Source organism: Lagopus muta, chromosome Z (assembly GCF_023343835.1).
Source record: "Lagopus muta isolate bLagMut1 chromosome Z, bLagMut1 primary, whole genome shotgun sequence".
NCBI classification, from domain to species: domain Eukaryota; kingdom Metazoa; phylum Chordata; class Aves; order Galliformes; family Phasianidae; genus Lagopus; species Lagopus muta.
Genome location: NC_064472.1, coordinates 23702545 through 23715827, shown reverse-complemented (window position 1 = coordinate 23715827; position 13283 = coordinate 23702545). Strand labels below are relative to the sequence as shown.

General features: G+C 39.9%; 1 protein-coding gene across 2 annotated transcripts in view; it reads right to left on the bottom strand.

The window, feature by feature from the left end:
- AP3B1 (adaptor related protein complex 3 subunit beta 1) overlaps positions 1-13283 on the bottom strand; it is a 159957-nt gene that overhangs the window by 133418 nt on the left and 13256 nt on the right. The window contains exons 1-2 of one of the 2 annotated variants that reach the window (XM_048932544.1): positions 10614-10853; positions 4753-4828 (exon numbers count right to left, since the gene is read on the bottom strand). In XM_048932544.1, coding sequence (XP_048788501.1) covers positions 4753-4828; positions 10614-10783 — 246 coding nt within the window. In that variant the 5' untranslated portion in view covers positions 10784-10853. Of the gene's footprint in view, positions 1-4752; positions 4829-10613; positions 10854-13283 lie in introns of those variants that run through there. The other variant, XM_048932545.1, reaches the window with a different exon arrangement.

Below are 13283 nucleotides of genomic sequence, written 5' to 3'. Positions count from 1 at the left end.
CATCCATACAACATACCATGTGCAGGAATGACAGTAGGGGAGCAAGGGCGCAATCAACAAGCTGGCCTTTACCCTACTAGGCTGCAAAGCAATTTTAATGTTTTAGAAATTAAAATTAATTCTTCCAAAATAAATGAACATTTTCCTTGTCTGAAAAGCGCTACAGAACACGACTTCAGGGGGCTACAATCAAAAAAAGATAAAAGGAAGAAAAAGAAAGAAGATGGACAGAAAGAAGTTAAAAAAAAATTGTAGGACTAAATCCTGTTTCATTTCTCAGGAATGACTTCGGTGTGCAAGAAGAAAACCAAGAAGAAAAATAAATTGACATCATACTAAAATCAAAGCACAGTTGGTTTCCATAGGAAGTTTATAACACAGAAGGCCTTACTAAAGTACAGAGAACAAAAAAATTACAAAGTAAACACACAGCCTATCAACCCACCAGTACGCGTGGTTGTTTTTAAAGGAAGTGTTAGTATTTGAAGTCAGAAAAGTCTGAAACTGGGATGTAGAGTAAACAACAGTTGTTCACTCAGTAAAGAGCACTACAAACAGAAACCCAGTTCAGTTTCATCCTCCATGCGTGAATAGCTAAAGAGTTCTATTTATCAAAAACAAATACACCAAAAGGAATAAAGTGAGCGCACTTCAGCTGTGCAACTCTGTCATGGATTAGATCTAATTTCAGCAGCATGTCTGCCAATAATTCATATCCACACTGCAAGACTGCAAACCCTGGGACTGCAATGATGTGTTACAAATCTTCTAGTCTGGGTATTGCTGCAGACTGACAAGCTCAGAAGATTCCAGATACAGACAAGCTGGGATCCAGTCAGCATACTGGGAAGGATAAGAGTTCAACAAGACGGTCAAGTAAGATTCAGACTGACCAGAGTTGTGCACAACCCAGTAATAATGTGCACTGCAAAGTACCACAAAATAGCATATTAACAATCTTCACATCTTAATGCAGCAGAAGTTATGCTATTCAAAAATGCAGAGAATCCTTAAAGATTTCCCTTATAGGCTTTAACGGTATGACTCTACAAATCACTTCCACTATTTAACTCATCCACTGTAACAGCTACAGTATACAATGTAAAAATGTATTGAAGTTCTTTTAGAAGACTGTATTTTGACTCACAAAGTCATAATGATTAGAATAAATGGAACATTAAGATGGAGGAACATGACCATTCTTTCCAAGACTGCGGTCTTATCACAACATTTTTGCTTCTGTGCACAGATACGCAAGTTGTGTCGTATTACATACCTCAAGATCCTGCACAGACAGGAACATTCTGAATCAAGAATCTTTACTTGCATCCACAAGTCTGTGCACACTTTTGTACCTACAAAATACTGTGCATAACACAGGGTGCACTAAGCTTTTTTTTTCTTTTTTTTTTTCTTTTTTTTTTTTTAATAAAGTGAGGGATGGACATACAGGAATGTCTCTGTGGAAAACCAGACACATTAATTTGTTTCTGAATTTATTTTCTGTATTGTTCTATTTGTAAAACATTTCCTTCTCCTCAGGAGAGAATTTGCCAACCACTTTAGAAGAGCAATAAGCAGCAAAAAGAGTTTGAAGAAGCATTCTCCTGGTACTTTTCCACCACACCTATACAAACACAGGAAGGTTCAGCTTGTTGAAGTCTGCTAAAAGAGTAAGAAAATTACTGGCCTATACAGCCTTTTCCCTTATCTAAAATTAGTGGAAAAAAAACAGTGCTCCCATGAGACACATTCAACAATGCTCTGACAAATTCCTTTTTCCTCTAGTAATAAGGACAGAGGATGTCTTTTATCTCTGAAAAACATATAATGGCTGAGAGCTTACTAAATGTAAGCACATAACTGTGAATGCACAAATGTCTCAGTGCCCAGCAAGAACATTATTACAGCTACAGGCCTCATACTAATTACACAAGGTCCCAGTCCTGACCTGTAAAGCTAGTTGTTCCAACTGGCTACATGAGCCAAAGGTTGGTACCAGGCACAGTTTAAACACAAGATAGCAGTAAATACTTTGAATGCGTGGAACAGACTGAAAACAGAGCATCTTAACATAAGCAACTCATTGTCGGTCAAGTAATACCCAACCTCATGAGCTAGACGACTATTTTCGCTTAAAGAAACAGAGCAGTGGTGAAACAACAACAAAAAAAAAAACCATCAAAGACACTGGAGGCACCTACTGCCGTCTGAGAAAGTAATACTTCTCCAGCTGTGTGTAGTATATAGAGCAAGGACTGAAGCTAAAAATAGGGAATAGTCTAGAAACTTGAGCATCTTACAAGAGGGAAAATCCAGAATTGTGAGGCTTCCAATTGCCTCACACACATGCATTCAGTTGTAAAAGTTTCCAAGTGCAGTTAAAGATCTAGCCAGCTTTTTGAAAAAGAACATGAAGAAAGCAACTTGCAACTCTCTCCAGCTCTCCTGGTCACAGTAATAAACAAAAGAAAGATTTTTACTGAGCAAAGCAGAAGAAATTACATAACAGTGCCCTTCAAAGGGCCATGCTTACTAACACATAATTTATGTCTTTATGAGGATCCATGGCTGCAAAGGGAAAAGCTGGAGACAACCAACTTGAGTAAAATCTCCATTGTTAGAGGATACCAAAGAAAGGGAAAAGTCACTAGCTCTAGGATCCAAGGAAAGAACAGTAACACAGGATATAGCCAGCAACTACACACTTCAGTATGTGCTTAGAGAGGATTAAGCCACATAAAGAGTAAGCAAAATGAAAGAAAAAAAAAAAAAAAAAAAAAAAAAAAAGAGCATCTAAAGGAAATTGAAGGACCCGTGAGAGAAAGCAACTGATTCTGATTCCAAAGCAAAAGATTCCAGAATGAAAGCTAACTGGATACTGATCAGATTTCCACAGCACATTCTTCTAATACTTTTCAGAAATAAAAAAATACGTGTTTTCAAATTAAAAAAAAATATGTAAAATGTATTTTTTTTAAATACACTCCAACAAACTCCTGTTGCTTCCTGACTGCTGAATTAAGACAGTTCCTTCAGAAGAACTTCAATTGCAATTTTATATTTTAACATAGAATGGTTTGGGTTGGAAGGGACCTTTAAGGTCATCTAGTTCCAAACCCCCTGCCATAGGCAAGGACATCTCCCTCTAGACCAGGTTCAAAGTCCCATCCAGCCTGGCCTTGACTGCTTCCAGGGAGGGAGCATCTACATCTTTGCTGGGCAGCCTGCTCCAGCGTCTCACCACCCTCTCAGTAAATAATTTCTTCCTAGTGTCTAATCTAAAATTACCCTCTTCCAGTTTAAAACTATTTCCCCTCATCCTGTCACTACATGTCCTTATAAGAAGTCCCTCCCCAGCTTTCCTGTAGACTCCCTTCTGGTACTGGAAGGCTGCTATAAGATCCTCCAAGAACCTTCTCTCCTGAAGAGTACCAGCTCTCTCAACCTGTTCCCATAAGGGAGATGCTCCAGTCCTTGGATTATCTTCATGGCTCTCCTCTGGACCCACTCCAACAACTCCATGTCTTTCTTGTGGTGGGGGCCCAGAAGTGGACACAGTACTCCAGGTGGAATCTCACAGGAGCGTAGAAGAGGGGCAAATCACCTCCCTCAACCTGCTGGTCACAATTCTCTTTATGTAATCCAGAATACAGTAGCTTTCTGGGCTGCAAGCACACACTGCCAGCTCATGCTGAGTCTTTCATCAACCGACATTCCCAAAATCCTTCTCCTCAGGGCTGCTCTCAATTCATTCTCCACCCAACCTGTATCTGTGCCTGGGATTGCCCCAACCCAGGTGTAGGACCTTGCAGTTGGCCTTGTTGAACTTCATGTGGTTGGCATGGGCCCTCCTCTCAAGCCTGTCCAGGTCCTCCTGGATGGCATCCCTTCCCTCCCGGAAGTCAACTGCACCACTCACCTTCCCTCCTTACTGAAAACAATTATTTACAGGCATATTGGCACTGTAGAACAGATATTTTAAAAGTGCGTGACTGTATATATTTTGATAGAAAAGTACAAATTAAAGACTCCACAGCAGCTTTTAAACACCATCCAGATATTCAAATTTCAGCTTTGTGCAGAATCTGTGAGGTTAAAAAAAAAATAATTTCTGGGATACATTAAAAAGTGCATGGCCAGCAGGTCGAGGGAGGTGATCCTCCCCCTCTACTCTGCCCTGGTGAGGCCTCACCTGGAGTACTGCGTCCAGTTCTGGGCTCCCCAATAAAAAAAAGACAGGGATCTCTTGGAAAGAGTCCAGCGGAGGGCCACAAAGATGGTGAAGGGCCTGGAGCATCTCTCCTATGAGGAAAGGCTGAGTGAACTGGGTCTGTTCAGCCTTGAGAAAAGGAGACTGAGAGGGGACCTGATCCAGGTCTATAAATATCTAAGGTGTGGGGGGCAGAATGGTGAGGCCAGACTGTTCTCAGTGGTGAGTGGAGACAGGACAAGGGGAAACGGCTGGAAACTGCAGCATAGGAAGTTCTGCACAAATGTGCGCAAGAACTTCTTTACAGTGAGGTGACGGAGCACTGGAACAGGCTGCCCAGGGAGGTGGTGGAGTCTCCTTCTCTGGAGATGTTCAAGACCTGCCTGGATGCCTACCTGTGCGACCTGCTGTAGGGAACCTGCTTTGGCAGGGGGGTTGGACTCGATGATCTCTGGAGGTCCCTTCCAGCCCCTACAATTCTGTGATTCTGTGATAATTCATGTCCAAGAAGAAAAATAAACAAATAAATAATCACATACCCCAACAATCCTTTTCATTGCATCCAGCTTTGCAGAATCTTTACTGCTTTCCAGCATTTGTTTTAGGTCTTCATTTCTAAGACAGAAACACAGAAAAATCTCAATTAGAAATAGTAAAAAAAGAAAAAAAGGGTCAGAATATCAAGTTTATATCCTTGCATCACTTCAGCAGCTTAAGACAAAGTGCTGCTCCCTCTTGCTCGTTTTTAAATTGTATTTGTTGACATTCTGGGCTAGAATAACAAAGTCTTAGTAAAAGAATCTATCCAATTCCAATAAAGCAAGCACACACAACTTTAATGTGCTGTGAGCTGAGCGTTGATGTCTTGAAGCAAAAGCATACTTCATTTTGAATTGACGTTTCTTTTACTCCCTATCAAGCTCCCACACAGCACGGGCCAGATGCAACAGCCTGAGATTGACTTATATTAAAATACAATATCATCTTCACTCAAATAACTGAGAAACTCATTAGCACACTTTAGGATGGCCTAAACTCCACCAAGAATCCAGCACATAACCTTATTTTCATATTTGCCTTTCTGAATTGTGAATTGTCATCCAACCGCTTGAGAAAAAAGCTGCCTACTGATAGTGTATCTACTCTGCATCCCATAAGATTAAGGCAGCCACATGGTCAGACACATATAATGTCCAAATGCTTTCTAGAGCCAAAACAAAATTCTAATGTGAAGTTACTAACTTGCAAAGGACATTCTTTCACAGATTCAGCTCCTCATTAGCAACCCCTAATGCAAACTCTAACTTTGTTTGGCTTTTTGGATGCATGGGAATCACAGTTTATTAATGTGGATTAATTGTATTTATAGACTCTGAAAATATATGAAAGATTCTTCGATTTCTTGAGTACTGAAATATATAAACCATGTAGTTGCCCAAGAAAAGACACATGCCAAACTCCAAAGAACTCTGAAAATGTTCCAAGCCTACAAACCCTCCATACTGTTCACAGTGAACGGTTTCAAGGAAATCCAGAGACAGGACTTCAAAAGTGTATATGAAGATTTAAGTATACTCCAGTTTATCAATCATAATTTCAGATGGAGAGAAAATGGAGGTCTAAGTAAGAAAACAGAATTAGATCATAAACTTTCGTCACATTCCTTCATGAAGTGTTAAATAGGATTTCTCATACTTGCAAGAGACAGTCATTCTAAAGAGACTGCATCTATTCCCTGCTCACTCAAGAGAAATCCACACCATGCTCATGCCTTGGTGCACACAGAAGTTAAAAGCTATAGTCAAAGATAAAAAAATAATAATAATTCTAGTAAACCAAACTAAAAACATATAAAACCTCATTTTTATTTTTAAATTTGCTTCTCTCCTTTGAATTATACTCCCAAACAGCTTTGTTCTGTAGTATTCAATACTATTAAGGTCAGCATATAGTTTCCCTTCTTCATCAGTTCAAACACTAACATATAGTGTACTATTTCAAGTTTATTCATTTGTAAAAGTAATTAACGCTAAATTTGTGATGTCTCATATCTTCTTCTAAACCTCTCCTGGGATCTTCTCCACTAACCTGTAACTTTTCTACATTTTATCTCTCTCTGCATTACATTTTGGTCTTTGATCTCACTTCATGTGTGTCCATGATCAACTCTGTATCATCACAATTCTAGACGCTATGTATATATGCACGTATGAATACATACACACACACACACACACACACTTTTCCCTCAGATGCGTAGCCATTTTTTATATAAGAAAGCAGTGTTCTTTTAAGGTCATAGAATTGGTCAGGTTGGAAAAGACCTTAAAGATCAAGTCCAACCACATCCTAACCATACTACCCTAATTGACAACCCTCCACTAAATCATGTCCCAAGCAGCACATCCAAACGGTTTTTAAACACATCCAGGGATGGTGACTCAACCACCTCCCTGGGGAGCCTATTCCAGTGCTTAACAACCCTTTCTGTAAAGAAGTGTTTCCTGACATCCAACTTAAACTTATCCTGGTGCAACTTGAGGCCATTTCCCCTCATCCTGCCACCTGTCACCAACCCCGCTCTTGCTGTAAGAACCTTTCAGATATAAGAAGAGAGCAACAAGGTTTCCCCTCAGCCTCTTCTTCACCAGACTGAACAGCCCCAATTGCTTCAGTCTCTCCTCATAGGACATATTCTTCAAGCCCTTCACCAGCCTTGTAGCCCTTCCTTGGACCTGCTCCAGCACCTCAATGTCCTTTCTGTACTGAGGTGCCCAAAACTGAACACAGTACTCAAGGTGAGGCGTTACCAGTGCTGAGTACAGGGGCAGGATTACTTCCTAGTCCTGCTCACCACACCATTCCTGATACAAGCCAGGATGCCATTGGCCTTCCTGGCCACACTGCTGGCTCATATTCAGCCATCAGTCCATCAGTACACCAAGGTCCCTTTCCATCAGGCAACTTTTCAGCCACTCCTCTCCAAACCTGTAGGGTTTTGCCTGGGGTTGTTGTGACCAAACGCAGGATCCAACACTTGGCTCTAATAAAACTTACGCAGTTTACCTTGGCTCATCAGTCCAGTCTATCCAGGCCACTCTGTAGCATCTTACAATCCTCAGGCAGATCAACTCCCTCCCAGCTTGGTGTTATCTGCAAACTTACTGAGGGTGCATTTGATTCCTTCATCACAATCATTAATAAAGATGTCAAATAGGAGTGGCTGCAGTACTGTGCCCTGGTCACCACTCGTGACTGGCCACCAGCTGGATTTAATTCCATTGACCACAACTCTCTGGGGCTAGCCATCCAGCCAGTGTTTCACACAGCATAGTGCATGCCCATGCAAACTGGGGGCAGCCAGCTTCTCAATGATGATGTCATGGGGGACAGTGTCAAAAGCTTTACTGAAGTCCAGGCAGACCACATCAATAGTCTTACCTACATCCACTAAGCTGATCACCTTGTCACAGAACAGAGTCAGGTTTGTCAAACAGGATCTAGCATTCACAAACCCCTGCTGACTGGGCCTGATCCCCTGGTTGTCCTCTAATTGGTCCATGATGGCTCTTGAGATTATCTGTTTCATAACATTCCCTGGCACCAAGGTGAGACTGATAGGTCTGTAGCTACCGGGATCACCTTTCTGGTCCTTTTTGATGATGGGCATCTCATCTGCCAGTCTCCAATCCACTGGGACATCCCTGGCTAGCCAGGGCAGCCAAAGAATGATGGAGAATGGCTTAGCAACCACATCCACCAACTCCCTCAGCACTCCAGGGTACAGTCCATCCAGTCCCATGGACTTCTGATCATCCAGCTTTTGAAGCAGATCCAAAAAAATTCTTCATGGATTATGTAGGGCCTATTCTGCTCCCCTTCCCTATCTTCCAGCACAAGGGGCTGTGTATCCAGGAAACAACTAGTCTTACCACTAAGACTGAGGCAAAGAAGGCAAAGTACCTCAGCTATACTGATCCTTGGTCACTGTGTTCCAATAAGGGATGGAGATTCTCCCTAGCCCTCTTCTTACTGTTAATGTATTTATAAAAATATTTATTGCTCTCCTTTATCTTAGTGGCCATGTTTAGTTCTAGGTGGGCTTTGGCCTATCTAATTTTCTCCCTGCACAGCTTCACTGCATATTTGTAATCCTCGTAAGTTATTTGCCCCCTCTCCCAGAGACCATAACCTTTGCTTTTGTTCCTGAGTTTTGGCCAAAGATCTCTGTTCAGCCAGGCTAGTCTCCTTCCCATCAGCTTGTCTTCCATGACTTGTGCATGGTCAACTCCCGTTTCTTCCTTAAAGTATTCCCAGACTTCCCGGGATCCCATGCCCTCCACAACTACCTCCCAGGGGACTCTCTCAACTGTGGTCCAAAAGAGACCCAAGTCGGCCTTACAGAAATCCAAGGTGGCAGTTCTGCTGACTCCTCGCCTCGCTTCAACAAGGACTGAATAAAATCCATCATTTGGTGATCACTTTGCACCAGATGACCACAAGACCTTCTCTGTTAACAAACAGCAGGTCCAGGAGCATGCTTTTTCTTATTGGCTCCCTCACTATCCGTGTCAGAAGTTATCTCCCACACATTCTAGGAAACGTTGGGACTCATCACTTTCTGCTCTCTTACATTTCCAGCAGATATCTGTAAAGTTGAAGTCCTCATTAGGACAAGGAGTAGAGACCTTGACACCTCACCCATCTGTCTGTGAAGTATCTTATCCACCCCTTCATCCTAGTTGGGTGGCCTGCAGCAGACTTCCATAATAATGTCTGTCTTACTGACCTCCTTGATTCTAACCCTGAAGCTCCCAACCCTATAATCACCATCATTAATTTTTAGATATTCATGTTTTTTCTTAACACAGAGGGCCATACCACTGCTTTTCCTGCCTTGGTAGCCATCAATCACAGCACTCCAGCTGTGAATCGTTCCACCACATTTCCATGATGGCAATTATATCAGTTTTCCAACTGCACAAAGGCATCCAGCTCTTCCTGTTTGTTACCCATGTTGCGTGCATTAGTGTAAATGCACCTCAGCTAGGCCATCTTTAGGGTGGAAGAAGTCCTAATACCCTCTTGACCATATTCAGGTGTTTCCATAGTAACCAATCTCACACCAACCCTTGTGCTCTTCCTACAAAATGGTGTGTTATCCTTCTCCTTCACCAAGACACAAGACTGAGATTTTGCTAGCACCTTCTCTCCTACGAGCACAGACATGTTACCTTCAGACTCCTTTCTAGTGAACCCAGTTTCATCCCCACTCCCGTTCATACGGGAGTTTAAAGCTCTGCCAATGAAACCTGCCAATTCCCATCATAAAACCCCTTCCTATCCCTAAAATATTTTACTTTTTTTCTTAAAGTCTCTATAGTATTTGTAATTAACTTTTCAGAAAGTCTAACTTGATTAACTTCTGATAATGTTCTATATTCCTCTTCTTGGCCAGAGATAGCTTTCTTTGCTCCCCTTTCCTGTGCACTTAATTCTCTACCAGTCAAATTAAGAAAGTTGCTTCTAGTCCTGCGCTACCGCTTCCAGCTTCCTTCTCCCATCTCACACAATTATGCAAAAATTGAGATCGAGATACCAGCAAAGGGTATAACACAGAATAATATAACTGAATTGTGATTTAGTTGCAGTGTTTAGTGCTTTTCACATAATTGGTAGGAGGATGTTTCAGTTCTTTGGCATAACCAACAACAACAAAAAAAAATTAAGATCTGACCAAATAATCAAAAAATGTTGAATGAATGAGACTTCAGAGAAAGCATGTAAAAATTCAAGCTTAGGTCTATATTTATCTAGCTAAAATACTATCCAAAAAGTTGACTTAGGAAATAGGAATATGTTATCAAAATTTCCAAAGCAAAAGTAGGAAATATACAAACAAGACTGGACTTTGAAAACCAAGTAGCAGAAATGAAGGAAGTTACACAGCATAAACACCAGGTGACAACTCACTGACAGAATTTGGGAATGACAGAAACAGCCAAGTATACATACTAATGCTGTTGTGAATAAAGACTAAAAGGTGAAATTCAGAAAAAAGGAGAAATGTAATTAATGATGAAATGCATTTTTAATTGCTTACAGAAAATATTCTATTGTATCACCAATAAAAACATTTTGAAGAGTTAATAGGAAAGATATACCTCAGAGACATTGAAAAAAATATTTGCTTTTCTAAGAGAAAAAGCAGCACAGGGGAAAAAAAACTCAAGAAAAATAGAACAATAAGTTGTTGGTTAATCCATTTGGAAGTTAATTTCTAGAGTAACTGATGATTTTTTAAAAATCTCTTAAAAAAAAACAAAACAAAACAAAAAAAAAAAAAACTACTTTTCTAGCACAAACAGTAATCCAGGATTAGTAGGCATTAGATACTTACAGAGCAAAACACTGTTCCATGTCTTCATAAGGATCATTAGCAGCAAGCCTTTTTTCCTCAACACTTACATATGGTTTCAGTGTAACTTCAAAGTTTCCCACTCTAAAAGCAGATTTAATAGTGCATGAAACCTCCACTATTTTATCCAGCACTGTAGAATTTTGTTCCATTCTTTAAAGTATAGTATTCAAAAAGAAAAAAAAGAAGCCAATTGCACTCAGCTAAGCTTGCCTGCAGAAACTAAAGACTACTGAAAAAAAAAAAATCTTACAGTCTTATTATGTAACAGGATACTCACTCCCTTGCTGTTTTAACTTCTAGAAGCAAATATCCTATGTAGATTTCAAAGGTCATTTCCGTCCAGAAGCAGCTCTTATCAAAAGCCTCTAACAATGTTTAAAGACAAATGTATTTCAGTCTTTTATAGTATGTTGTGTAGAATATCAATATTTCCATCTTCTGAACACTAAGAAGATTTAAGGGAATTTCAATTCTTAAGTAAAATCCCTCAGAAAAAGCAAGCAAGAAAAAAAATCACAACAAAACAAACATAATCCTCATAATGCTGTTTCTATGCTCATTAGTTACTCTGAAGTGACAGTTCTACAGTGCACACACTAGACAAATAATGCCTTAATCACTTACATAAACCTGCCAGGAGCTTAGGAAAGTGCAAAGCAACCATTCAGCTGCTTCACTACTTTTGCCTCTCCCTGCTAGAAGTTGGAGGGTGACTGTAGTCTACAGTCACTACACACCGCAGGCAACTGAACTTTATTACTTCAGCATCCAAAACTAGATTTAAAGAAGCCAAATGTGATAGTTTATGGATAATACCGAGCTATATTAAGCAGGACAGTATTCATCCCAACAAAAATAGGCACAAAGAAAGAAACTTTCAGAGTAAAGACATAATCTCTAAGTTCATTTTCCTTCCCAACACTAGGAAGCAGTGAAATGACCTTTCCCTCCCCTCCGCTTTTCTCTCCTCCTCTCAGGGAGCAGACAAAAGCAAGAATCCCGTAAGTCTGACAACCACCATATCTAAGAAAGCATAGAGGTTTTCCCTCATCTGTAGTCTTACATCTTAAACTCTGTATAATACATCTCCTACTGTCCTAATAAGTTGCATGGTTTTGAGAGCATCCGTGTGCGACTTTAATCAGAAGCAGACACATAGAACATAAACAGGCTATGAAATACAACATTTACAGTATATGAACAGCCTATGAAATACAACCTTTATAGCACCTAACAAAAAAGGTACAGTTTTCTTCTTACTGCTTTGTTATATTAATACTTATTATTATTTAATCAACTACCTTTGTAACTATCACCGCAAAGTTCTACTCTTCAGTACAATAATTTGACCAGAGATTCAGAGTGACCACATTAAGCAGAAAAGGATTTCTATTTTTTATCTGATGCTTTCAAGTTTTCTGACTGTAGCCTGTAAGATAGATAACCTGTCTTTCCGACTTCGAAGTGTGCTCCCTTTTTATGTCTTTGCAACATTTTTGCCATAACAGAGATATAGCCAAGATATATTAATGACAGGTCTACAGGTTAGGACTAATTTTCTAGATGCTACTTGGAGAAAGGTACCAAGAAAACTACTGCCATTCACACTTTTCCAGTTCTCATTCTCTTTCATGAGCCTTCTGCATATAAAATAATCACAGGGGAAAAAAAAAAAAAGACTACTCCCACATCCGAAAATAAAAGCCAATAAGCCCTGAGCTTGACATTCAAGAGAACATGGTGATAAAATATTTTAACTACCTGGATCTTAAGACAGAGCTGAGCAACTGAGCAGGATGTGAGACTCAGCTGTAAAAGAACCTGACCATTATTCCCCATTCCTATTACAGCACCTAAAGAACAACTCAGTGTATGCCATATTCCTCACTCTTGCTAATGCTCATGTGGTGACAAAAACTGGCCTCTTGCCTAAGCTGAAACATGGATTTCAGATTCTGCTGAGCAACATCACCCAAACTTTACCATAACAAAAAAAAAAAAAAAAAAAAAAAAGCAACCCACAACAAAAAGGGTAGGAATATCTCTGCATCACTGGTGTAAACCAGCTGTGCCAATGATAAATCTGGACCTCTCCCTTAACTTCTCTTAAAGGAACCATCAGAAAGTGCTAGGAGCAATAACTACTTAATCTTCAATAAAATGCTAAATCATGGTCTCTAGAAAATAATTTGCCACTTCACCTAATTATCCCCAACAACTGCTGTTAAGAGAACACTTAATCCACACCATTCACAGATATTTATTATATTTCCTACTCTCAAACAGCAATACCATAATGTAAAACCTATAAATTATTATTCACTACATTTCTAACATACCTTGGTACTAAGTACCTCAGTAATTATAAGACTTTCATATAATGCAGAAGTTTCATAAATACCAGAACTGCAACTGAAGCCCAAATAGCAACGAAACAATGACTCAACCACTAAGATTTATTTTAACTGCAGCTTAACAAAGTGTTCCAAGAAAAAGTCGAAAATCATACGAATGTTACCAGGTTTGAAGCAGAAAATGCATACTGACAGAGCAAGCTGTCTCGCCTTGGCACTTCTACATTAATTAAGTCCTATCTTTGATGAAGGAAAGGACCTCAAGAGATCATCAAGTCCAAATCCCCTGCTAAAG